This window comes from Lynx canadensis, chromosome E1, assembly GCF_007474595.2.
Source record: "Lynx canadensis isolate LIC74 chromosome E1, mLynCan4.pri.v2, whole genome shotgun sequence".
Classification (NCBI taxonomy): Eukaryota; Metazoa; Chordata; class Mammalia; order Carnivora; family Felidae; genus Lynx; species Lynx canadensis.
In genome coordinates this window covers 11,091,402-11,117,262 of record NC_044316.2, presented here as the reverse complement: position 1 = coordinate 11,117,262, position 25,861 = coordinate 11,091,402, and the positions used below count along the sequence as shown (strand labels likewise).

Here is a 25,861-nt window from a genome sequence, read left to right as displayed (position 1 = left end):
GGGGCGCCTGGGTGGCGCAGTCGGTTAAGCGTCCGACTTCAGCCAGGTCACGATCTCGCGGTCCGTGAGTTCGAGCCCCGCGTCGGGCTCTGGGCTGATGGCTCAGAGCCTGGAGCCTGTTTCCGATTCTGTGTCTCCCTCTCTCTCTGCCCCTCCCCCGTTCATGCTCTGTCTCTCTCTGTCCCAAAAATAAATAAACGTTGAAAAAAAAATTTAAAAAAAATAAAAAAAAAAAAATATTCATGTTAACTGTGCTCTTTATCATTTCCAGGAGACTATAAACACATTTGAAAGGAACATCATGGACTTGGTGGCACTCTTTATTGAAAACGTCCAAAGCCTATATCCTTTTTCCAGATGACCCCCCATGGGGAGACGCTACTGGCTCGTGGGGTTATCCTGGCCCACACCTGGGCTCCCCCTGCCTCCAGGGGAGCCAGAGGAGAAGCACCTGCATTTTATTTTTTATTTTATTTTTTTTAATGTTTATTTATTTTTGAGAGACAGACAGAGACAGAGCACGAGTTGGGTAGGGGCAGAGAGAGAGGGAGACACAGAATCCGAAGCAGGCTCCAGGTTCTGAGCTGTCGGCACAGAACCCGACGCGGGGCTCGAACTCATGAGCTGTGAGATCATGACCTGAGCTGAAGTCGGCCGCTCAACCGACTGAGCCACCCAGGCGCCCCAGCACCTGCATTTTAAACACAAGGCAGAGAAGGGTTAAAGCTTTTTCACCAACTAAGCAGGATGCAAATAAGTGGTCCCCTTCCAGGTAGCCACCTTTGGGATCACACCTACCCCCTCCCACTGCCACCAGGGCCCTAAACATGTTGGCAGAGATGGCCAAAAAGTCCGTACTTTAGAATACTTCACTTTTTGCCAGAAATACCTGAGCCCCAGTCTGATGTACAGAAAGATCTATACCTGTACCAGGATGATATCCACCCCATCACAGGACCCCATTTAGTGGGAATCTCGACCTGTGACGTTAGAGGAATAGAAATCCTCTAGTTTGTCACCACAGAAAAAGCTCACCTTCAAAAGATGGAGATTTGGCAACTACTTGGAATGTTCAAAGAATGTTCCACAGGGTCTGAGGGAGTTTCCCATCTCTCAGAACAATGATGCCTTGTTAGCGTAAGGGTTTGGATACCTACCGGGCTTGCTGTGTGGGGCCCCATCGAGTGCAGTATAAGGCCTGGCGTATTTGTTCTCAAAGGAGGGATGTTCACAGAGAGACCACACCCCAGAATCCCTGTCTGCTTCCTATGTCGCAGGTACACACACACACAGGTCTCCCGCAGTATTTGGGACAGATAGTGACAAATCATTTAGAATGAGATCGTCAGGTTAAATGTCAGGGTTAGTTAGAGCATTTAGGGCATGACCAACCTTTCTGCTACCTGAATTCAGGGCCCTGCCGTGTAGGGGACAAACTGCTATGCTCTACCCCAGAAGTAGCCTCCTAGTCCTACCTTTCTGGGTCCACAGTCGTGCAAGGAGACAGAGTTACGGAGGCAGTAAGTGCGCAGCCCACACAGAGATCAGGGCCAGGAGCCTCCCTGAGGGAGGGTCCACTGAGAACCTGAGTGTGGGCCAGAGGGACAAGGCAGAAAAGTGGGGAGGACATCCCAGGCAGAAGAGGCAGCCTGTGCAAAGGCCTTGAGGATGGGTCACAGAGATCCAGTTCTAAGACGGGGTCTTTAGGCCACAAGAGAGAGTGGGGAAGTTCCTGGAGAGCCATAGCATGGGAGGGATGAGGTCCGGTTACCTATGTTTAAGAGCGTGCTGGCTGCTGTTGGGAGAAAAGGCTAGAGCGGAAAGACCAGCTCTTTGCTGTCCAGTCAGGAGGCGGTGGCAGGGAGAGAGGTGTTGGATGGAGAGGCTCTGAGAGAACCAGCGCCAAGGGTCAGTGGTGAGCAGGTGTGTGAGTGTTGATTGGGGGGGCGGGGGAGTGGGGATCAGGATGGCCCTGGGATTTCGTGCATGTGTACCACTGGCTGTGAAGGAGGTGATGCATTGGCACCTCCAGGTGTGCCCCTCCACCCTTCAACGTCCGTTCTTGCCTGGAGGAAACGGCCCCCCCTCTGAGGGTCTGCAGACGTGCGGTTTGAGGGTCTGAGGGTCTGAGGGTGGGGACGCGCCTGGTCTGCTCCGATCCCTGGCCTTTGCTTAACTTGCCTGCACGATGGCTCAGTGCCGGGACCTGGAGAACCACCACCACGAGAAGCTCCTGGAGATCTCCATCAATACCCTCGAGAAGATACTGAAGGGTGAGCTCGACGAGAACCTGCCCTACGACGTGCGCGCTGTGAGCACTGTGGGCGGGGCTGTGGCTGCGGTGGGCGGGGCTCGGGCACAGTGGGCCCGCAGAAGGTGGTGGGCGGGGCTGACACCCCCCTCCCCCGCCCCCACCGCTCCCCCCAGGCTGACTGGCACAGAAGCCAGACAGATGCGGTGGGGCCCAGAGCCTCAGCTTCCCCACCTGCAGAAGGGACAATGATGCCCTTGGCAGGGTGGTTGGCAGATGAAATAGGCCAACAAATAGAACAACCTTGGGTGCTCAGTGGGGCCCGACTAAAGAGGAGCTCATGATAATGAAGTGGTTTCAACTTACCGACAGGTTGGTTTCCAAAAGGTCGTTTCTGCGGGGCTTCTGGCAGTTTCCAAGAGAGGCAGTTGCAAATAGAGGTTAAGTTCTGAGATTTCCCCCGCAGGTTTTCCTAACCCTTGAGTGTCTGCGATGGGCAGCACCGTTTCTGATCCGGCATGTCGCCCCTCCCACCCTCTACCAGCACTTTTGGTGATGCGTAGTCCCAGATCAGCCGTCAGCCAGAGCTCGTGGGTCTGCTCACCTAGGGCGCTCCCTGGGTCCCCTGCGTTGGGGTCCAGTGGTGGCGCTTGTCTCATCTGCATTTACCACCCAGTCAAGCCACATTGTCCTTTGCGGGGACCGCTGGCCTCCTCACTGCCTTCCTACAGGCTGTTCTCCAGGCGGCAGCCAGAGAGCCTTGGAAAACCACATCATTTTGTGCCTTTGCACAGCACGCTCTAACGGCCTCCCGTGACCCTTGGAGTAAGCACTTCGCTGTAGTGCACCAGACCCTCATGCCTGGCCCGCCTGCCTCAGCGGCCTCCTCCCCTCGCGCCCTTGCTCCCCGCCTCGCTCCTTTCGTTTGATATTCCACCCAGCAGACATGCCCTTCCCTCAGGTCTCCAGGTGTCTGGCTCGTCCCTGTTCAGCTCTCCGCTCAAATGGCAGCTCCTTGGAGGGGCCTTCCCTCGTCACTTCCCTGGAGAATCTCCGTCTCTCTATCACACACCCCGTCCGTCGTTGTCAGAGAGCTTATTACAATTTCAGGCTCTCGCGCTTGTGTTGATTCGCTTCTGTGACCATTCACAGCAGATGCAGGCTCGCAGGGAAGGCAGGGGTGGCATCTTCTCCAGCATGTACCTCCCCGGTGCCAGCGAGGGCGCCCGGCACGGCTGCCGCAGCTCAGCCCAAGTGCCGGGAGTTCTCCAAGCCCCGCTCTGTCGGTGCTGGCTGAGCCCCGCAGACAGAGCCCGGCAGTCCCGACGCCCACAGCCTCTGTCCAGGACAGAGACAAACACCTAGCTCAGTGGCACAGGGGCGGGGCCTCCCCAAACACCTGCCAACTGCTGTTGTTGACCAGACACAAGAAGATGTCATTTTCCCTGAGCCCTGAAATAACGCTGCCCCCAAGAGCCCACTCTGCTATCCCCCAGATGGACCACCGAGGGAGGGGTCATGCCGTTCCCTCACGGCATGGCTCCCAGGGCCGTGACACCTCGTGGGTGCAGGAACGAAAAATCCCTCCCTAATAACTGAGACGCACAGAAAAAGAAGGGCCCCGAAACTCAGTGGCCCGGAAACAAGCAGGCTGGACTGTCGGCAGGGGGGGAAAAAGGGATGCCCTGACTGTAAAAAGTAACAATAACAACAAACAGCTGACATTTACCGAGGGCCTCCCGGGGGCCAGCTGTCTGAGAAGCCCCACGCAACATATTTGCTCTTTCAATCTCCACATCAACACGGTAAAATGGGTACCATTATGGTTCCCTTTTACAGATGAAAAAACTGAGGCATCGAGAGGAGAGTAACCTGCCCGAGGACACGCAGAGTAGAAGCGGTAGAGTTGATCTGAACACAGGCAGTGTGATTCAGAGCCTGTAGCAAGACAGGGACGTACCCAAGAAAGGATCTGGCTTCTCTTATCTAATTATCAGTGAGCATATCACGGCTCAAAGTCCCACCGATGACGTTGTTTATCTCTTTAAAACTCCTCTCATCCAGTTGAGTGATTGTGATCAGCTCTTGCCGAAGTTCGGGCCAAATCTGTCTTTTGAAGTCCTTCACTGCTTTGGAAGGAAAGGCAGAAGGCGCGTGCGTGCTCCAGGAGCAAGCCTGGAGGGAGGGGGCGGGAGGGGCGCTGGAGCCACGGCTGCCCGTGGCGAGGTCAGCGTGGCAGCAAGCACACGCCGCTGCTCCCCTCCACCAGGGCCGAGGGCACTCAGCCTCGTGCTGCGATGAGCCACTGCCACGTTTAGGGGGCAGAAGGAGGTCAGACTCGCTCCGGGGCTCTGAACAGCCGTGTGGCGTCTAGCTACGAGGGGCCGCGAGGGGAATCTGGAATACTCTACCCCTAAGAAGTATTCTGAGAGGGCAAACTGATACAGCCATCACCCCAGTTACTCCAGGACACCCGAGGTCCAGAAACAACTTGCATTTTAATTTTTGAAAATGTTTGCTTATTTATTTTGAGAGAGAGAGAGCACGCGCGCACGTGTGCACACAGAAGAGCACAAGCAGGGGAGGAGCAGAGAGAGGGAAAGAGAGAATCCCAAGCAGGCTCCACACTGTCAGCACACAGCCCGACACGGGCTCAAACGCACGAACTGCAAGGCCATGACCTGAGCTGAAATCAAGTCGGATGCTCGACTGACTGAGCCACTCAGGCGTCCTGCAACTTGCATTTCAAAATCCTTTCTTTAAACCAGATTCCTTTGATTTGTATTCTACAAATGCCACAGTTCTTCATGACCAGTTCTAACTTCATCAGTTTCTAAGCAGACTTTTACTTCCACAGTTCCCAAAGCATATTCTACATATCCAAACTCAGAGGGTGGGGGGACGACGTCTCCCCTTGGCTTAGAGACCAGCTACGGCCCATTTTTGTATAAGGTTTGTTTATTTTTGAGAGAGCACAAGCAGGGGGAGAGGCGGAGGTGGGGGCGGGGGGGGCAGACAGAGGATCCAAAGCGGGATCTGTGCAGACATCGGAGAGCCCAATGAGGGGTTCAAACTCATGAGCCGTGAGATCACGACCCGGGCCAAAGTTGGAAGCTTAACAGGCTGAGCCACCCAGGGGCCCCTGACCCATTTTTCAAAACCACCAGGAACATCTTGTGATGAGTGAGTGTGGCTGTAGCTACTTCTAGGTCATCAGGACATGCTCCAGGACAGGCTGCCTCAAGCTGGAAGGACAGGCTGGAAGGGCGTACACATCTTTGAGCCCTTCCCAGAGTCTGGCCTGGGAGCCTCTAGGCACAGAGGAAGATCTTGATAACTTCTTGTCATTTGTCCCATGTAGCCGTGCTAGCCGGTCCCCCAGGTGCCCATTCCCTGCCTCAGCTAGCCGGGCTTTTCTTTTCTTTTTTTTTTTAAATTTTTTTTAACGTTTATTTATTTTTGAGACAGAGAGAGACAGAGCATGAACGGGGGAGGGGCAGAGAGAGAAGGAGACACAGAATCTAAAATGGGCTCCAGGCTCTGAGCTGTCAGCACAGAGCCCGACGCGGGGCTCGAACTCACGGACCGCGAGATCATGACCTGAGCCAAAGTCGGACGCTTAACCGACTGAGCCACCCAGGTGCCCCTAGCCGGGCTTTTCTACATGGGATTCTATGGAAAACCACCAACCCACAAGGTGTTCACAGGCATTACTCTGAAAAGAAGCCTGTGGCCAAATAAACTGGCAAACCAAGAGAGACAAAGTTAAAAGGGTTTATACTTTCCAGAGCCTTCTCTGGAAAAATGTTGTGCGCCCTGTGAAATTCAGGAGGGGCCTAGGGTGTGCAAGGCTTTCCCAAATGTATTCGGCCAAAGAAAAAGTTTTTTATCTCAAGATTCCATAGAACATATTTTTGGAGACTATTAAGTTAACCACTACTAGATTACAGAAAACAAACAAACAAGTATTTATCTGCTCTACAACGGAGAACATTCAGGTCCCCTGCCTTACACAAAGTACCTTCCTTCAAAGTGGAGGCAACTGTTGGCTGAGGCTTTGGAAGCCTTGCCCTACTCTGGGAAATGATTCCACCTGATTTTCAACAAGAGCTATAGTGTGGACACCTAAAACCGGCCAGGCCTGGTAAGGGGTGGTCATTTTCAACAACTTTTAAAACATTTTTTTTAAACACTTTTTATGAGAGACAGCACAAGTGGGGTCGGGGCAGAGAGAGAGAGGGAGACACGGAATTCAAAGCAGGCTCGGGGCTCCAAGTTGTCAGCACAGAGCCCGATACGGGGCTCAGACCCATAAACCGCGAGACCATGACCTGAGCCGAAGTTGGACGCTTAACCGACTGAGCCACCCAGGCGCCCCGTTTTTCGACAACTTTTTAGAAGGCAGAAAACAAGGTCGGGAACAAGAAGGCAGGAGGCCCCAAGTGTACTCCAAGGTTCAATCTGGCTAACATGAGGGGCAATGGAGAGACAACATGGGGCGCAGAGGCATCGATTTACAGGGCCCTCTGTCCTCAGAGCAGCCTGGAGACCCCTCAGCCAGACTCACGCTTCCCACCTGACCAGCCGGTTTCAGGCGAGTCAGACTTGGGGGTAAGCAAGAGAGAACCATTGTGAGAGCAGACATCCTGAAGAAAACACACTCCCAACTAGCATTGCAAAGTCGACGCCATGGTGGGCCCTTTCCCCATAACATTCGCCGCTGCTCGGGTCTAGGAGGCGTTGTCCCTGGAAGGTGGGCTGTGACACGAAGGTGGGTTCTCCACCTTCAGCAGCGCTGAGCAGCTGCCTCCACTAGCCAGGGGACACTCAGCTGGTTTTCTCTCTGGCCCTCTTTGTGCCGGGGCGGGGGTGGGGGGGGTGGGTGGTAACGAGACACACGCTCCCTTGACCTTTCTCGCTCACCAGCTTTTTGTCGACAAAGACACGATTGTTAATGCTGTTGGGACCTCGCATGACCTCCACCTCCTGAAGATCGACAATCGAGAAGATGAGCTGGTGACGCGGACCAACTCTTGGTGCTCACACTTAGTGGACGCGGTGAGTGAACGCACATCACATACGCACTGTGCCCAGGTCTCTAGCTACCGGCCGGAGAGAAAGGGGAACTCTTTCCCCGGTAGCACAGACTCTTTGCAATAAGAAATAAAGTAGGATTAAGGATGGCAGAATTCCACACTGAAGACAGCGTTTGCCCCCACAGACTTTAAAAACCCCCGTGCTAACCCGTCCTAACTCCTGCCTCAAAGACACAGATAAGTGGATCGAGGAGGCTTTAAAGTAAATGCGGATGGAACTATGCACATTTCAAAGAACGATTTCCTTTCCCCCAAATTGGACTCAGAGAACGTAAGCGAGTTCTCTGACTTAAGGACCTCGGGCTTTGGTTTCACCCCTCAGATCCACAAGGATGAGATCATGAGAAACCGCAGGCGCGTGAAGGAGATCCATCAGTACGTCGACCACGTACAGAACGAGCTGGACAACCTGGAATGCAGCGAGATCATAGATTAGGGCCGCGCCAGCCCAGACGGTCCTTCCCGATACAGCCCTCAGCCCAAGAGCACACTCACGCGACCGACAGCCTCAGAAGCGTTTCTGGGAATTTCTCAACCCAGAACCCTCCTAACCCCATTCTTCCCCCACCCCTGGGAAGGGTAGAGAAAAATAAAGAATTATGTCATCTTTTCTCCGGTCTTTAAAAAAATAATCAGAATTCCCGTTCGTTCCTGAGCAGGAGAAACAGTCCAAGACAAACAACTGGCCAGCCTACTGAGAGCGACCTCTTGAGGGGGCTGCCAGTGAGCCAGGAGACTCTTGGCCAGGGCCCGGTGACAGCTGTGTGCCCACCGTTTCTGACGCGCCCAGGGCAGGCTGCCGGCAGTAGGCGGAGGAGGCGACATGGTCTGAGCCCTTCTCTCCTCGTGCTGAGGAGTGACGCCAGAGGCCGCAGACCCCAGCATAGCCCTGGGGCCTGGGCCAGCCCCCCAAGGCAGAGGCCGTGGCTCCCTGTGGCTCTAAGGTTGGCTGCGGGGACCAGAGTACCCTCTGGAGGTTAAGGGCACGGGCTGGACCTCCCCCATCACCTCTGCAGCCTGAGCTTCGTCTATGAGGTGGGGGTACGACAACAGTGCCTCCTCTGAGCACGGTCAAGGGGGTCAGGGAGGGCACGTGGAAAGTGTGGAGAAGCACCCCCTCCACGAGGGGGGGTGATGCCATTTAATTACTCGGGTACCAGGACAGGCGGCTCAGACTCTTTTGCTGCCCAAACTCTCGGATTCTTCCTGCTTCCCTTGCACTGGGTCCTGGCACCAGGAGACCGCACCTGCCACCCAGGGCAGAGCAAGTGGCCACGTCGGGAGGACACGGAGGGCTCCTGGAAGCAGGACACAAGTCAGGTGGCCTTGCCCTGCCTGCCTGGGCTTTTAACCCACAAACAACGCCAATTTTCTATTTTCGAGAGTAAATTATTTCTTCTAAAATACCAGGAACAGAAATAACCAGCTTAGAACAAAAAGGACTCAGTTTCAAAAGATGGTTTGATTAAAAACCGGGGGTGGGGGTGGGGGGGAGTCTTCAGGCCGAGGGCTGCACAGAGTTGTGTGTTGACGTGATTTCCCCAATTGCGTGAGGCTCCCAGCCACGGGCGGCAAATAGCAGAACGTGCCGTGGGAGGGAAGCTGTTTGACCTTGGTGAAACCCAGACACGACAAGAGGGACGGAGAAAAGTGGAGGTGCAAATGAAAACAGGGCTCCACATTTCCAGGGCAGAGAAATATTTAATAAAATCAGGTTGGGAGGAAGTCACTGGTTTGCTTGGCCGGCTCGCTGGCTGCCGGCCGGGGCGGGGGGACCCAGCTTGGACTCGAGCTGACCTTGACAGCCGCCCTGGGTCCTGGGGGCATCTCGGGGTAGCGCCGAGCTGGGGCGTCTGTGGCCGTGCGTGCAGCCTCTGTCCCGCTGGGGCTGCCCGCCCCGCCTCACTGCTGCAGGAGCTTGTGTTTCACCGTGGCGCTCTCGGAACAGAGGTGGACGAAGAGGGTGCCGGCGGCCGTGCGCGCCCGCAGCTCCCGCAGCTCGTAGTCGTGGGCCCACTCGATGTTGCCCCACTTCTGGATCTGAGGGGAGGACGTGACATGCCGCTGGCCAAGTGTCCGCGTGCCGACCAGCCAGAGCCACATTCCACCCCAATAGCTGGGGTGGGGGGACCGGACTGGGCCCCCATCTTGCCAAAACACAAGACCCCCACGGGGGAGGCGGCAGGTGAGAACACGCAGGTGGGCAGAGCAGGCAGCCATGCTGACGGGGTGCGGACAGTTTGGGTGGGGTGCCGTCCAGGTCCAGGGCCCAGAGGCACCCACTGCCACAAATGCCACATGCATCTCCCCCCAAGGGGGCCCAACCCGAATGCCATCCTCCTCCCACAAGGAGGCTGGTGGGAGGCAGCCTGGAAAATGTCATCCTCTGCAAGCTGCCTCGCTGGGCTGGGCTGCAAGTGCCCCCCTGCCTCCCCTCCCCACTCCCCCCCCCCCCAGTGTGGGTGGGATAAATAAATCAACCAAGGCCACATGGTCACTTCAGTTCCGACTCCCCGGGGGTGCTGCAGAAACCTGTGCTCTGCACGCTGGAGCCGACTTGTGGATTGTCTCCAGGGCTCTAACAACTGCAGGGGAGAAGCCCAGACACGCAGTGTGGCCATCCAGATGTCAGCGGGACTCCAGCCAGGCCCTGCTGGCTCCTCCCTGGCCAGAGGCCCAGCTGCCCCAGCCCATCCAGGAACTCGGGATCTGCCACGCCACACGAACTACTGGGATCTTTGGGCAGCCCGGTCAATGTGGACAACTGTGATCTGTCGTCTGAAGAGCACTTTATAGCTTTGGAGAGGCCTCCACACGTAACCCAGGTAACCCCCTGTTTTGTGGCAGATCGAACCTAGTTCAGAGACTGATGGCCTGGCTCGGGTGCCACCATCAAATGCAGAGCCCAGAATAGAGGGCAGGTTTCCTGGCCCCCCCCCCCCACCTCTCAAAGCCCTCACACCCCCACACATCACTCCCTGCCTGTTTAATTGTTCCTAGCTGGCCTCTTTTGCGACAGAGAAACAGTTTTTACCCCTGGCATTTTTCTGAGCAGATGACTAGACGGACTTGGGAAATAATGTCATTACAAAAGGGTTTTCATCATGCTAGGAGCCGATTTGTAATAGCAATTAACCTTCTGAGGTTGGAAAGAAAGCAGTAAAAAGACTGCAGAGAACGCCATAATTCTCAGAGTTAAAAAATGCAAATGACAGTGTAGCGAAACCATATTAATTTCAAACCCACTAAATGAAAACTTATGTACAAACAGCAGCCACCCGTGTTTGCTCTGCCAGCCAGATGACCCACCGTGTGAGTCAGGGCGCCAAGGCTCAGCTTAGCCTCTGTGTGAGCACGAACGTGGCTCCTAGTCCTGTTAGCGGGGCCCGTTCTTCGGGGCCCAGGCAGACGACCTTGACCTGCCTGTGAACCTCTATCTGTAGATAGTGGGGAAGGCCTGGAGTCACCCAGACCTGGCTCCAAACCCTGGCTCCAGCATTTTCCGGGGGTGGGACCCATGCCTCAGTTTCCTCCTGTGTAAAAAAGGGATAACAGCAGCCCCCACCTGGCCAGGTTGTTCAGAAGAGGTGAGGCGTGAGGGGAGAGCTAAGCATAGTGTTAGAACACAGTGGGAGCCCTCCCTGCCCTTATTTTGTGTTGTTATTTCTTGACAATACTTTCATCGGCCCTTAGTTTTGATTTCTGGATGTACATGAAAGTAACAGAAGGCCAAATCTACATAAGAACATTTTAGATGGGCTAGCTCCCACCTCCAGTTAATCTGAGTCAGGGAGAGGAGAGGAGAGGTGAGGCCCTGAGGTACCCCACCTCGGGCCGCTGGCTGCCTCACCTGGTACTCCTCCTCCAGGCGTGACAGCAGCACGGCCTGCTCCACTGTCAGGCGCCGGTCAATCAGGCCCAAGGTCAACACCATGGACTTGAGCTGGGTCACCACAAACTCAATCCCTGCGGGGATACAAGCCAGGTCAGGATCCAGGGCCCACCCCTCCCCAAAACAGGGCAGTCACTGGACCTACACTTTGTGAGTCCCTGCAGCTCTAGAGAGGTACAAAAGCGCGACCTGGGGGAGAAAGGTCACAGGGGACATACGCTTTGCGGTCGGCTCTGTATTCTTTCCCCACTCTTCTCAGACAGCCCTCTGGTTTCCCTCGGGGGTGTGATCCCACTTCCGCTCCTGCCCAGGGTGGGCACGGGACCTGAACCTATGCTGTCAAGAGAGCTCCACCCTCTGCCCAGTGACTGGTTTGCGGATGGCCACGTGACTGGAGCCAGGCCAATGAGATCTGAAGTTGAGATGCCTGAAGAGGAGAAAGCCAACCTTCTCCTGGGAGGGTGGGGAGCCTGCTGTCCCCCTTGGACTGAGTAGAAGGGTTAGCATCGGGGCCGCCCCCTAGAGTGCCCCTGTGACACTCTGGGCTTCGGATGCCTATGCCCATCAGGCCGCCCTCCCAGGCCCGTAGGAAGCGCCTCAAATACCTTGTAGGGCCCACATGTTGTAAGAGGCCAGGTGGCTGGTGAGCACTTCCCGAGTCCTGGCTGGAATGCTGGGCCCCATTATGCTAGTGGAGGAGCCGATCTCCACATCGTACCTGCAAGGAAAACGCTTCGCTGTGTCCTATTGCGTTGAAGCTGGCTTCAACAATGACACATTTTCAAGAACGGTCCTAACTATACAAGGCACAGGAGAAACATAATGGAGTAAAGGCAATTTTTGTCATTTTCTTTCATATGTAACTCATTTTTCCTGTTGGTTTAGAAATATTCTTGCTGAAATTTCTAATAGTAACACTGTGAATGGCCAGGTTGTTTTGTAAACCATTAAGGATGAGAATCTCAAGTGGCACACAAAGCGGATAATTTTGTACCAGAGCAAAGATCTCCAGGCACCTATGCTATCGTTATATTTCGTTAAACTCTGCAGTGACACCGTGCCTTCAGAGCCCTTACACAATGCTGTAGTGGTTACATTTTATGGGATCCTTTAGTGCAGTGGCTGTGCCTTTTACTATAAAACCCAAGGATACCCGGCACACTGTGGGCATTCAGGAAACGCGTACAAATGAGACTGACCGATATCACTTCGGTGAAAAATGGTTTGCCAAAAACAACACTGTGCACGCTTACAAAATACTACGGTCAGAGCAGTACCATGGTAGGAGCCCTTCCAAACTCCCCCGGAATGAAATGAAATTGAATTCATGTTGCCACCCCATCAACAGTTTGTTCAACTTTGCACAAAAGGACCTTTCTGCTAAGGAAACATGCTGGGTATCGTCAATTCCTAGAAGCCTCACATTCACAGGATAAACGTTACCAGACTCGTCCTCACGTGCGTACGTATCACACACGCCGTTTTCGGATTTAGTTTAATGGTACAGCACTCGTGGCCATGATAAAGATGGTAACTGCCCAGATCTGAGTATTTACCGTGTACCAAGCGGGATACTGGGCATCACTTTGTTTGCTCCTCACAATACACTAAGAGGTGGGGATTATGAGGACCACTCACAGACAAGGAAGCTCAGAGAGCTCACGGCACTAGCCGCGGGGTCACACAGCCAACCGTGGCAGAGCTGGGGCTCCATCCCTACGTTCAGCACAGCGCGAACGGACGGCAGGTGCTTGGTGCGTGGTGACTGATACTGACTTGAGGAGGATTTTTTCCCAAGGTGCCCAGTCCCGTCCCTAAACATGCGAGAGGTGCTGAATTCCGCAGGTCAATTAGCCAAGGGCTTTGGTGGTCCAGCGTGCCCCCTGACCGCACCAGCCTGCCCAACACTGTGGGGCCGCGCCTCTTACCTTTCTTCGGCCCATTCGATGATCGGGTCCCACTCGTTCCTTTGAAGTTCCACTAGTGTCGCTGGCTCATCCACCCTGTAGCTAATTCATTGCAAAAATCACCTTCGTTACTAAAAAAGTACAATTCTTTCACTCAGTGACAGACGATGGAAAAACACAAAAGGCCACCGCAAAAAACCTCTCCACTCAATTCCCCCCACCCAGCCCTACCAGTCCTTCCTGAAAGCAGTAGTTCTCAAAGTGTAGCCTTGGGGCCAGCAGCAGAGCGTCACCTCAGAACCTGATAGAAATGCCAGTTCTCTGGCCCCACCCCCCATCTATGGAAAGCAGAAGCTTGAGGGGTGGAGAGCAGCAATCTGTGTTTTGTTTTTTTTTTTTTAATTTTTTTTTTTCAACGTTTATTTTATTTTTGGGACAGAGAGAGACAGAGCATGAACGGGGGAGGGGCAGAGAAAGGGAGACACAGAATCGGAAACAGGCTCCAGGCTCCGAGCCATCAGCCCAGAGCCCGACGCGGGGCTCGAACTCACGGACCGCGAGATCGTGACCTGGCTGAAGTCGGACGCTCAACCGACTGCGCCACCCAGGCGCCCCAGCAATCTGGGTTTTAACAAGCCCTCTAGGGGATTCTAATGTAACCTTGGGTTTGAGAACCACTGTCCTAAATGTCCCCAGTCATCTGGCAGGCCAAGGCTTGCAACGCGGTCAATGCCATTCTGAACGCTAACACTGATCCTGGGATGCTGTGCCAGAAGCTCAGTCACTGCGTCCCTACCAACCCTAACCCTTCCGAGAGACCGTGCCCCTGGCCACAAATTGCCCGTGGGCACCTCGTGAGCCCACATGCTCCTGGCTACACATGCAGCCGCTGGCTCGGATGCCTGACGCCACGTGGTGCCACTTATTGTGACAAAGAGACCCAGAAATGGGAGTCGGCTGAGGGGAGCTGCGCGGCAAGGCCTCACGGGGCGAGAAGACGAGGGGACGCCCCGGAAGGCCACCGTGCGGCGTGAGCAGAAGGGAGAAGAGACACCGTGAGTGTGCAGGAAAATGGGCCGCTGCGATGATCAGGCTGTGGGACAGCTCAGGATTCTAGAGCATTTGGGCTGGCCGACACGTGCCGCTCAAGCACTTCTGTCCTTCCCCAGCTTGCCTTCAACACTACCGCCCAGTTAGCTGAAGAACACTGGCACGGGAGGGAGGATTCAGAAGTGGAAGCAACCAGCTCCTGAGAACGAGTGACCGTCTCCGGGTCCAAGCTGACGAGTGAGAACAACGATGCCTACGTGAGAGTGTGCCGGTGGCCACAGGTCCAGCATCGAACGCCCCACCGGGAGTTGGCCAGTGACCCCCCTTGGTCCTGGAGCCCGTGAGAGCTACATATGCTACCCTACCCCGGCCCGGACAAAAGGACAGCTGCCGGGCTGCAGAAAGGAACGCCCGGGGCTCTGACACTGGTGTACCCCCAGGAGCCCTCCCTCCCAGGGACGCGCAGGGCGGGCGGCTAAGTGGTGATGTCAAGCAGACCGCCTCCCTGCCCTCTGAGATAAAGGAAAAGGGTCTGCGTCTTCCGCTGATAACTGTCTGGGCAAATGAGGCAAACAGCCCAAGGGACCCACTCAGTCCAAGGGGAATGCCCATCTAAATGTCAATTACCAGATGGTGTCGGTGTCCAGAAACTTCACAGCCGCCTGGATCAGCTGGTCCTTGTTTCGCTGGGTAGGGTTGTCTAGAGACGTGTTGCACAATGTGGTCTGAATCAGGAGGCAAAAAGCCCCGTCACCACCACTGGGCCCAGGCAAAAAGCACTGCGTCCCAGGGGACACTGCCTCCAACCACAGCAACACGGAGAACCAGACAGCACCGCCCAGGAAGTGCTGGAGCCAAAGCGAAGCCCCCGGCCCCACGTGTCTCCACAACTCCAGCTGTAGCACATCTACCGAGAGCTCCGTGCCACACGCTGTGTGTGACAGCCCGTGGGCCCGTGGGCTTCTCACAGCAGCCCTGGGAGTAATGAAGCTGCCCAGGTCTCGTGCTCTCCACTACGAGGCTCCGCTCTATGTAATTGAATCCTTATGACATCCTTGTTCTGAGCAGGGGGACTGCAGCGGGCCAGACCAGCAGGGGAAGGGTCAGCACGCTCAAGGAGGCGAGTGTGGCTGGAGTCCACCCCTGAGGGCCTCATCTGAATTTGGAAAAGACTCTCAATTTTTGCCAGGTACCCTAGGAAGCCAGCAGTCGGGGTATACGTTCATGAACTTGTTACCAGGTGCATGGTGTAGAACTTGATGGTGTCCTGCTGGGAGTCCCATTCAGTGGCCACTGCGATGGCCAGGGCCTCGCTGGGGACGGTAAAGAGCTTGGCTTGGGGAGTTTTCAGCTTCCTGTGGTCCAGGTTTATCTCAAAGCCACCTTGAAAGATCAAATGAAAACCTCTCAGGGATCGTTAAGTGGAATCGAGTGACCATTCCTATATTTAGCTACTTGAATTGGTGCAGACAAAGACAACTCTGAGTCCCTTCACGGAGGGCTTACAGAAACCTATCCAACAAAAGCGCGAAGGGTAATCTCACTGCTGAAACCAGCTAGAGATGAAAAATGTTTCTACCCATTCACAGAAAAAAAAAAAAAAAAAGAAAGAAAGAGAGGCAGTCAAAACTTCAGACACTCACCTTCACCCTGTGTGATGCTGACATTCTGATAAAACCTCTTCCTTTCTATAAAAAAAGATTTTTCAAAAAGGCAGTTTAAAATAACGTCGAGACGGCTCAGGAAGTGACAAGACCGGCTAGTGTCATTACTGCTAATGCTGATTGATTGGCTTGATTTTCATATCACTATTCAAGGTCTGCCCTACTCTACGCGGCATAATCAACAGCTTCTGATTAAAGTTGGAAGGAGGAGGGCATGCACTCTCCAGGGATGAGGGAGGAACAGGACATACTGGTCATGCCCCCGCCAGCCCCCGAGCCCAGGAATAGTCTGATCACGAAGCATTGCAAAGCTGCAGACTGTCTGACGTGGCAGATTTTTCTAGCACTTTGTGCTTTAACGTCTAAGCATGCTCCTCCCCCAACACCACCCCCACCAGCACTGCCCCCATGCCAGAACAAGGTGCTCCCATCCAAAGATCGTATCTGAATGTGATAAAGCCCGAGATCCATTTTGGGCAAGGGTCTGATGCCTCTAAGTAGGCAAGAGAGGAAAGCCAGTGTGGACGTATGTGTGCACGTGTGCGGTAAGGGGAGATCCCAGGAGCATTTCTCATCCTCTCTATCCAATTAATTAACCTAATTAACCAGCTTGCCTGTGTATTCAACAAGAACTCCAGGCAATTCTTTTTTTTTTTTTTTTACTTAATTTTTTTTTAATGTTTATTCATTTTTGAGAGAGAGAGACAGAGTATGAGCAGGGGAGGGGTAGAGAGAGAGGGAGACACAGGATCCGAGTTGTCAGCACAGAGCCCGGTGTGGGGCTCGAGCCCATGAACCGCGAGATCATGACCTGAACTGAAGTCGGATGCTTAACTGACTGAGCCACCCAGGTGCCCCTCCAAGCATTTCCTTTAAGAATGGGGAAACAGGAGTGCCTGGGTAGCTCGGTCGGTTAAGCATCTGACTCTTGATTTTGGCCCGGGCCGTGATCTCACAGTTTCATGAGTTCAAGCCCCATATTGGGTTCTGCGCTGACAGCACAGAGCCTGCTCTGGATTCTCTGCCCCTTCCCCTCTCACGTGCCGTCTAGCTCAAAATAAACTTTAAAAAAGTGGGGTGGCGGGGGGAGAGGAATATGTGATATGTGAAAATAACTTGAATAAAATCTTGTATGAAAATGTAAACAAATCCCCCCTCTTCTGCTTGGAGGGCTTAAAAACCAAGAGGGCCTCATAGGAATTATGCAGATTCCTTCAGCTAATAAGGAACAAGTAGGTCACATTTTGGGAGCTAAAAACCATAACCCAGTCTTAACCTTTGTTAGCACAAAACCTTGACTCTTTCATTCGTTCCTGCTGTTCCATATTCACTGGGTGCTAAAAGCCTTCAGAGTCCATTAGTGAAGTTACTTGTTGGAAATAACAATGCAGCATGCGGAGGAGGGAACTCATTAGTTTTTAATGCTTTTTAACTTCTTTTAGTGCTTAAAAAAAAAAAAAAAGCAAACCAAACATAAAATAAAATGAATTCAGGGGTGCCTGGGTGGCTGTCAGTTAAGCATCTGACTTTGGCTCAGGTCGTGATCTCGCAGTTCGTGAGTTCAAGCCCCATGTCAGGCTCTGTGCTGTCAGCTGAGCCTGGAGCCTTCTTTGGATTCTGTGTCTCCCTCTCCCTCTGCCCCTCCGCGGTTCACACTCTGTCTCTCTCTCTCAAAAATAAATACACATTAAAAAGAATTAATTCAAATAGACTATGAAAATCAGGAGAGCTTCGTTTATGCATGGCGGGGGTGGGGGGGGGGAGGTAAAACGGAGGCAGAGTATCTGGTCTTCCTCCAAACGTGGTATTTTCAGGTTTTCCACGACCCATCAGTTTTTCCCAAATTTTGTGTTCTATCATTGATGCTTCAAGTCCAAACTGCATGTCCACAGTCACGCTTTTACTAAAGCCCAACGGGTTTCCCACTTCCAAAAACCGTATGCCTACCAGGTGCCAGGTACTATTCTAGGTATGTGGGATAAAACCATGAATAAAAATGACAAAAATCCCTGTCTTTATGGAGTCTAAACACTTAAAAAATAAATAAAGTGGCAGGGTCTGGCCACCGAGATGCTCCTGCATTATTACGGCACGAGTTACCACCTTTCCCTGAAATGGTAACAGTGATTCTCTCACACATTTGACTCCAAGATAGAAAGTCTGCACCATCCTGGTGCTTTCAAATGCCCCTACTTCACATGTCACGTTCGGGTAGCAGATGAAACACGAACCTGGAGGCCTCCTTGCATAGGTCTGGAGGCACCCGGACCACATCCAGTAAGTTCTCCAATGCCTGAGCTGGGCAACGTGTCTAAAGCCAGGCCAGACAGGAAGTGGGAAGAGATCTGAAAGCTGACTCATCACCAGTGGGGGAAGGATCTGCCCCCATCGGCAGGAAGCGCCACCAGAGAGCATTCTAGCACACAGCGCGACACAGCCCCGGGAAGTGGGCCCAAGAGACCTGGACTTGGGGCAGAAACTGACAGCACAGGCTGAACCTTCCAAAGCTGGCAGGACAGTGAGGTTTCCCACGAGGGAAGTCTTTTTTTCTCTGCTTTGCTGGTCAGGCTTTGGTTCCTGTGTCCTGGCCAGGTCCCCCTCTGTATCTGATTCAGAAAACTGGAAGGGAGTGGGAAGGCCAGAAGGGCAAGGATGGGTTAACCCAAATTGCTCAAAACAGCAGTAAGCCATGCAGAAAGAGACGACAGCCCTGGGCGAAAGGGGCACAAAGTCTGCCGGGCTTCAGGACAGGGCAGGCCCACGTGCGGCGTGTTTTAAACACGTGCTCACCTGAGCGCAGTGGACACGTGGAGGGGCAAACTTCAGGCTTAGAACAAACTTCCAGTGAGTACCGACCCTGTTCCAGGAGGGGGAATAAGACCTGGGGGTCAGAATCAAAGCTCACCCCTGCTCTCAAGGCACTTCCTGTCTACTGGGAAGCTGAACGCGAATCCAGCCAAACAGTAAAGTGATTTTGAAGGCCCAAGTACAAGGAACACTGGAAACACACACAAACACACGCACACACACCAGGAGAGCCTAATCTCATCTCATCGCGGGCTAAAGGAAGACCTCCAGGCAGTCAGATTTCATCTGAGACCTGATGGAGAGGCAGGAGTTGGCCAGTCTGCACTGATGGATTCTTTTTTTGGAGGGGGTGGGGGTGGGGGTGTGTGTGGAAGGAATTTCCAGCAGAAGAAACTGCTTACAGGAAGGTCTTTGGCCTCATGAGAGCATGAGAGTTTGGAGAACTAAAAAGATGGTCAGAAGGACAAGAACGTAGCTATCCTGCAGAGGATGGTTCGAGATGCCCAGAGAGGGGGGTGAGGGCCAGATCTGGGGGAGGGGGCTGGGTAGGTCACAGTACGGAGGCAGAGGGAGCCAAGTTAGAGGTTCACATAGGAAAACAAAGCCAGGATCTGGAAAACTAATTTGGTGGAACCCATGCCCCCCAACAATGTCAAAAGATGGAGGTTCTTCACCTGAACCCTCAAAGGTCTTGGGTCACGTAAAATAAATCGTGAGACCAGGAACCTCGGAAGCACCCATATTCTCAGTGAACACAGGACTAGCTGTCAGCAACAGGGACCTCATCTTTAAAGATGAAATTAACACCTAAGCCTTGTAGGATCACACAGAACTTGGGTCTGTTCTCAGTATGAATCGCTCTCTTTACAGAACATCTGTTTCAGTGGCAAAAACACGGTCGGTGCCTTTTACACGTGGACTATGTAGATATAAAGACATAGGTATGTGAACAGTATTGAATTTTAAAAGCTAGCCCCAAGAAAATAGGCTATATACACAGAGAAGCAGCGAGCGACTTTAAAAACCTGCTCGTGTGATGAGTGACTTGGAAATTAATGACCATCAGGTCCTTCTCCTATGAGGTCATTTCAATCCATAAAAAGAAACAGGCCTGTTGGGGCTCAGTCGGTTAAGTGCCCGGCTCTTGATTTCAGCTCAGGTCATGATCTCACAGTTCCTGGGTTCGAGCCCCGTGTCGGGCTACATGCTGACAGTACTGAGCCTGCTTGGGAGTCTCTCTCTCTGCTCCTCCCACACGTGCACGCACGCACACACACTCTCAAAATAAATAAACTTAAAGAAAGAAAGAAAGAAAGAAAGAAAGAAAGAAAGAAAGAAAGAAAGAAAGAAACAGGCTGTTTTCTGTGTCCCTTCTCCTACATGCCTCCTCCTGTCCTAGGCTTCATGGACCAGTGAGCCATCTTTCTACCAGACTCAATTTTCGCCAGGCCTTTGCTTTGGAAAGACTCAAAGCTTCAGAACTACAACTCCCACAGTGCAGCAAGAACAGAGAAAGTGCCCTCTGGAAGGTCTCAACACCTTTATCTTTTTAAACAGTGCCATCTGGTGGGCCTGAAGCCTTAAAGCTAGATTCTGACTTCGGGCATGACTCCATCCATAATCCTTGGGCGGCTCCAGACCATCTATTTCAGAACTGGCAGCCTGAAAATAAAAAAGACAACCCAACTAAAAAATGGTCAAAGGATCTGAATAGACATCTCTCCACCAAAGAAAATGTACAAAAATCAGCACATGAAAAAGATGCTGGACTTCATCACCATCAGGAAAACGCAAAACAAAAGCGGGAGAAACCACTTTGTAACCACTGGGATGGCTATAATTAAAAACAGGTAATGATAGGGGCGCCTGGGTGGCTCAGTAGGTTAAGCGTCTGACTTCGGCTCAGGTCGTGATCTCGCGGTCCGTGAGTTCGAGCCCCGCGTCAGGCTCTGGGCTGACGGCTCGGAGCCTGGAGCCTGCTTCCGATTCTGTGTCTCCCTCTCTCTCTGCCCCTCCCCCGTTCATGCTCTGTCTCTCTCTGTCCCAAAAATAAATAAACGTTGAAAAAAAAAATTAAAATTAAAAAAAAAAAACATACACCCACATAAAAAGTTGTACACACACACCACTTGTACACAAATGTTTAGAGCAGCATTTGGAATAGCCGAACGATGTTAACAACCCAGACGTTCATCAGGAGATGGATGGAGAAATAAGATGTGATATGGCCATACAACTGAATATTACTCAGCTATGAAAAACACGAGGGTACTGATACATGCTACAACTTGGATAAACCTTGAAAACAGTCTAAATGAAAAAAGAGCCTGCCCCAAAAAGACTGCATTCCATTTATGAAATGTCCAAACTAGGGAAATCTACAAAGACAGGAAGTAGAATAGTGGTTATCTAGGGCTAGAGGGATAGGGAGGGAAGGAAAAGGTGATGGCTAAAGGGCACAGGGCTTCTTTTGGGGGTGATAAAAATGTTCGAGAACCATGGTGATGGCTGTACAACTCTGTGAGGATACTAGAAACCACTGCATTCTACCTTTTAAATGAGTGAATTGTAAGTGAATTGTCTCTCCATAAAGCTGTTAAAAAAAATTTCCTCAGGGTTGGGGTGCCTGGGTAGCTTAGTCAGTTGGGCATCTGGCTCTTGATTTCGGCTCAGGGCATGATCTCATGGTTCGTGGGATTGAGCCCCACGCCGGGGTCTGCACTGGCAGCACAGAGCCTGCTTGGGGTTCTCTCTCTCTCTCTCTCTCTCTCTCTGCCCCCCCCCCCCAAATAAATAAACTTTAAAAACTCTTCGGGGCAAATACATCTGCCATAGCAATTAATGTAAATGAGCTAAATCACTAAACACGTTTTTTTCCCAATTGCTCTAGCATCCTGAGGAGGGGTTGGCCAACTTTTCCCATAAAGAGCCAGAGTAAATATTTTAGGCTTGGCAGGCCATATGGTCTCTGTTGCAATTAGTCAGCTCTGCAGTGAAAGTAGCCTTAGATTATACGAAAATGAATGAGGATGGCGGTGTTCCAATAAAACTTTATTTACAAAAACAGGTGGCAGGCTGGGGGCTCTGTCTACAGAATCTCCCGCAACCCAACACAGCCGCTCTCTAAAGGCAGGGCAAGTAATGCCTCTGAGGTGGTAGAGATTCTGAGAAGCTAAATGACTTGTCCAGGTGACAATTTAAATTTTTTTTTAAATGTTTATTTATTTTTGACAGAGAGAGAGAGAGAGACAGAGCGTGAGCAGGGGAGGGGCAGAGAGAGAGAGGGAGACACAGAATCCAAAGCAGGCTCCAGGCTCCGAGCTGTCAGCACAGAGCCCGACGCGGGGCTCGAACTCACAGGCCGCGAGATCACGACCTGAACCGAAGTCGGACGCTCAACCGACTGAGCCACCCAGGCGCCCCATCCAGGTGACAATTTAAACAGAGGACACCAGCCTGGACTTTTGCTGGGCATGGCACTCAGCCAGACAAGCAGCTTCTCCGGAACACCTTCCCCCTCTATAAAGGGCTGGTGGATCGCGGACAAGCAGTATAGAGCTGGACCACCCCACACCCTCACACAGGTCTCCTTGCTGCAAAATCTCCTCCAACACCCCAGGGACCCTTTCCCAAACCCCTCCTCTCCTTCTGACACCCTTCAGCGGCACTGCCATTCCTAAGGAGCCAAGTTCAATCTGCTTGCCAACCAAGTCTTCATGGAGAAGTCCCCCACCTGGGTTTACTATTCCGCCATCCCAGAGACTCACAGAATCTCAAACCGGTAATGTCTTTGCAGTGCACTCATTGGCCTGGTTTCAGGTACCTCCCTCCCACCGGGCTTCATTCTTTCATTCCTGTTTTCTTTCATGTTTGACTAACTACCACGAGCCGGATACTTCCAAGAGCCTAAACTAGTAAAGTATGCAGTAGAAAGGAAGCAGAGATGGTGGGTCGTGGGCCACCATAGTGGGAGGTGGCATCCACGAGTCTAAATTAACCCTCTGCCTGTGCCAATTTAAGTGAACTCCTGAATGTGTCCCTTTGCTTGTGTCATTATCTTCCTGGGATATTGTAAAGGAAACTCTCGTTTTCCTTTACACATTCACACAGACACCCTGTACTCCAAATGTGTGGGGGTTTTGCCACCCATCAACTCTGTGACACCAGTGGGTGTCCTACAATTCAATTCAGTTCTGACGGTATCTGCCTGGAGATAGCATCGGATCCCACAAGGGCTCAGTCCCACAAGACTGCATTCCCCGGCTCCCTGCAGATGGCAAATGCAAGCCCAGATGGTCGGTCTCCTATGCTGCTGACCTACTGGCTATAAATCAGAGGTTCCCAGGACCCCTCCAATTTGCCAGAGTAGCTCATAGCACTCAGAAGAAAAGATTTTACTTACTAGATTACTAGCTTATTATAAAAGGATACAACTCGGGAACAGCCACACAAAGAGATGCACAGGGCGAGCTATGGTGGAAAGGGTACGGGGCTTCCGTGCCTTCTCGGGACATGCTACTCTTCCAACATCGCTACGTGTTCACCAACCCAGAGGCTCTCTGAACCCCACAGTTCAGGGATTTTATGGAGGCTTCATTACATGGGCATGATTAGTTAAATCACAGGCCATTAGTGATCAAATCAATCTCCCGCCCTTCTCCCCTCCCCAGAGGTCCGGGGGTGGAACTGAGAGTACCGAAACTCTAATCTTGTGGTCGGTTCCCCTGGCAACCAGCCCCCCCAACCCTCCTCAGGTGCTTTCCAAAAGCCACCTCATTAACATAACCTCAGGTGTGGTTGAAAGGGCCTTAAGAATAAAACACTCCTTCCGGATTTTGTATCTCTGAGGCTATTTTAGGACAAGAGACCAAATAGCGTAACAAAAGCTTCTTCCGTAGGTCTTACTGCTTAGTAATTACAAGGGTTTTAAGAGATGCGTGCCAGGAACTGCAGGAAAACCAAATACATACAGTTGATCTTTGAACAACATGGGTTTGAACCGCGCAGATCCACTTATACCTAGATTTTTTTTTACAGTACAGTACTGTACATGTTATTTTCTCTTATGATTCTATTATAATTTTCCTAATAACATTCTTTAATCCAGCTTTCTTTAAGGATACTGAATATAATACATATAACATACCAAATGGGCGTTCATCTACTGTTCATGTTATAGCTAAGGTTTCTGGTCAACAGTAGGTTATTAGTAGTTCAGTTTTGGGGGAATCAGTTACATGTGAATTTTTGCTGGTGGGGGTTGTGCTGGTGCCCCTAACCCATATGTTGGCCAACTGTATATTTCTCCTTATAGCTCACAATATCACAGATGCCCTTCCCTCTTTACTGGCTCTTCATGGCCCACGTCCAGGCCTTTCAACTTGGACCCTGACAGGTAAAAAAGCTCAGCTCCTTGCTGCATCCAACTCTCTCCATTTGCATAAAATTATGAAACTTAACAGAAGGATCCTCGAAGGCAACCTAGTCCTTCAACTCACAGAGGAAAATGAGGCCCAAAGGAAGCAGTCTCGTGCCCAGTATCACACGGTACCTCACAGGTTCAGCCAGCATTAAACCCCAGACCTGTACTTCGGCCACAATGCCAAACTATCTTAGAGTTCTAGATTTTCTAAAGCAGGCAGCATTACAGCAAGGTTCCTCAACCTCTGCTGTCATCTCTGAACTTGTTCTAGCCACCAACACTCTTCCTCCTCCTCTCCACTGAACTACTCATCTGTCAAGATTCAGCTGAAACGTCCTTTCCATCCAAGACCCTTTCTAGAGCCTCAAAACCCCCGAGGTGGAAACAGGTGCTTCTTTATGTTCTCCCAGCTTCCTTGTATTTCCCTTATCACAAAATACTACACACTATTGCTTAATCAGACTATTATAACCTGCAGTTGACAGTGAACATCATTAGAGGGAGATCACGACTGCCTGGAAGGCCACCGTTCCTCCAGCTCTCAGCACAGAAAAACTAACTGAATGAAAAGAGAGTGTTACTACTCTTCACTCATTTAAGGCAGTCACTCCCACTCTTTCCCTAAAAATTGTCCCCAGAAGCAGTGACAAAGCCACTACCTTCTTCTAGGCCTTATCAGTCAGAAGTAGAGGAAGGAGGCATCGGGGTCAACTCCTTAGCAGAAATGGCAGGGACCGTGGTAGGCCAGTGGGAGGGAGGGCCAGGAAACCCGCAGAGAACCTGGCCGGGATGGAAGATGAATGCCGACCGAATGCCCCGGTTCCAGGGTCCTTCTGTGCCCAGCCATCGGGACACAGAAAACAGGCCGATCTTTGCCCTCCACAAACTTCTCACAGAGTCTGCTCTGTGACCTTGGTGTAGTCCTGATCCAGAACCCAAATTTCCCTGTCTGAAAACCAGAATGCCATCTGCTTTCCTTACTGGAAAGGAAAACCGTAAGCGCTGAGAAAAGCTGCACGTGCCAAATGACCCTCAAGCGGTCTGCCCTTGCTTGCGCTTCTATTCGCCCTCCCCCCACCCCCATCTGTAGCAGGACCCGAAAGCACTGCGTAACTTCATGAGCCTGCACCCTTCCTCGGTTACCCTGCCCTGCACAGCCGAACCCCTCAGCCCACCTTAGCCCGGCTCGATCCCTGGCCAAAAGTGAATCTGCTCTGACCTCCCTCACCTGTTGGGGGGGCATAGGCCCGGGCAGGGGACAGGGGGTTTGGCCCCGGCCCCACGGAGGCGGTGAGGGCACCCCGAGGCTGGTTCAGGAGGCGGCGCCCCGCGTCCCGCAGCCGCAGGCAGCTCCTCCACATCGCGCCCGAGAGCCTGGGAGGACGACCCGCGCGAAACCTGAGAGCAGGAAGCAGAGTGAAGGGATCCCCAAGCCGCACGCTCGGGCTGTACGGAAACCGCTCACCACCTCCCCAGAGCCCTCAGCCTCCCCTGGACGCCGCCATCTTCCGCTTGACACCAGCGGCGCGCCGTCGCTCCGGCGCGCCTCCTGCGCACACCCCCAGTCAATCAGCATCACAAACGCACCTCGCCCCGCCCCCTCCACGCCGCGCCTCGGGATGAAGACTACAAGTCCCAGAGGGCCGCTCGCGCACCCCGCCACGTGTTTTCTTCGCCCGCCAATGGGTGGAAGCGCCGCGTGAGCCTGTTCCCGCCCCCCGGGCGCGCCCGAGCCAATCGGAAGGGTGGTGTGTGTGCGAGGGCAAGTGGG

The 25,861-nt window shown here is 52.6% G+C and overlaps 2 protein-coding genes across 6 annotated transcripts in view; one reads left to right on the top strand and one right to left on the bottom strand.

Annotated features, from left to right (window-relative positions):
• DRC3 (dynein regulatory complex subunit 3) overlaps nucleotides 1-7,952 on the top strand; it is a 34,654-nt gene extending 26,702 nt beyond the window's left edge. For 2 of the 3 annotated variants that reach the window (XM_030296519.1, XM_030296518.1), the window contains exons 11-14: nucleotides 272-342; nucleotides 2,188-2,311; nucleotides 7,178-7,309; nucleotides 7,670-7,952. In XM_030296519.1, the coding sequence (XP_030152379.1) occupies nucleotides 272-342; nucleotides 2,188-2,311; nucleotides 7,178-7,309; nucleotides 7,670-7,783 (441 nt within the window). In that variant the 3' untranslated portion in view covers nucleotides 7,784-7,952. Of the gene's footprint in view, nucleotides 1-271; nucleotides 343-2,187; nucleotides 2,312-7,177; nucleotides 7,310-7,669 lie in introns of those variants that run through there. The other variant, XM_030296520.1, reaches the window with a different exon arrangement.
• Nucleotides 7,953-9,028: 1,076 nt separating this feature from the next.
• On the bottom strand, nucleotides 9,029-25,549 carry ATPAF2 (ATP synthase mitochondrial F1 complex assembly factor 2). Of its 3 annotated transcripts, none has more exons than XM_030294946.1 (8): nucleotides 25,319-25,549; nucleotides 15,840-15,884; nucleotides 15,434-15,579; nucleotides 14,824-14,921; nucleotides 13,168-13,248; nucleotides 11,845-11,957; nucleotides 11,198-11,313; nucleotides 9,029-9,387 (listed from the first exon to the last, which is right to left on the bottom strand). In XM_030294946.1, exons 1-8 carry the CDS (start codon nucleotides 25,449-25,451, stop codon nucleotides 9,250-9,252), a joined length of 870 nt encoding a protein of 289 aa, XP_030150806.1. In that variant the 5' UTR covers nucleotides 25,452-25,549; the 3' UTR covers nucleotides 9,029-9,249. The 3 variants fall into 3 exon arrangements, with proteins under 3 accessions (XP_030150806.1, XP_032446960.1, XP_032446961.1); XM_032591069.1 differs by lacking the exon at nucleotides 25,319-25,549 and adding an exon at nucleotides 18,092-18,464; XM_032591070.1 differs by lacking the exons at nucleotides 9,029-9,387; nucleotides 11,198-11,313; nucleotides 11,845-11,957; nucleotides 25,319-25,549 and adding exons at nucleotides 14,321-14,426; nucleotides 18,092-19,182 and having other exon boundaries at nucleotides 13,165-13,248.
• Between the last annotated feature and the right edge of the window lie 312 nt (nucleotides 25,550-25,861).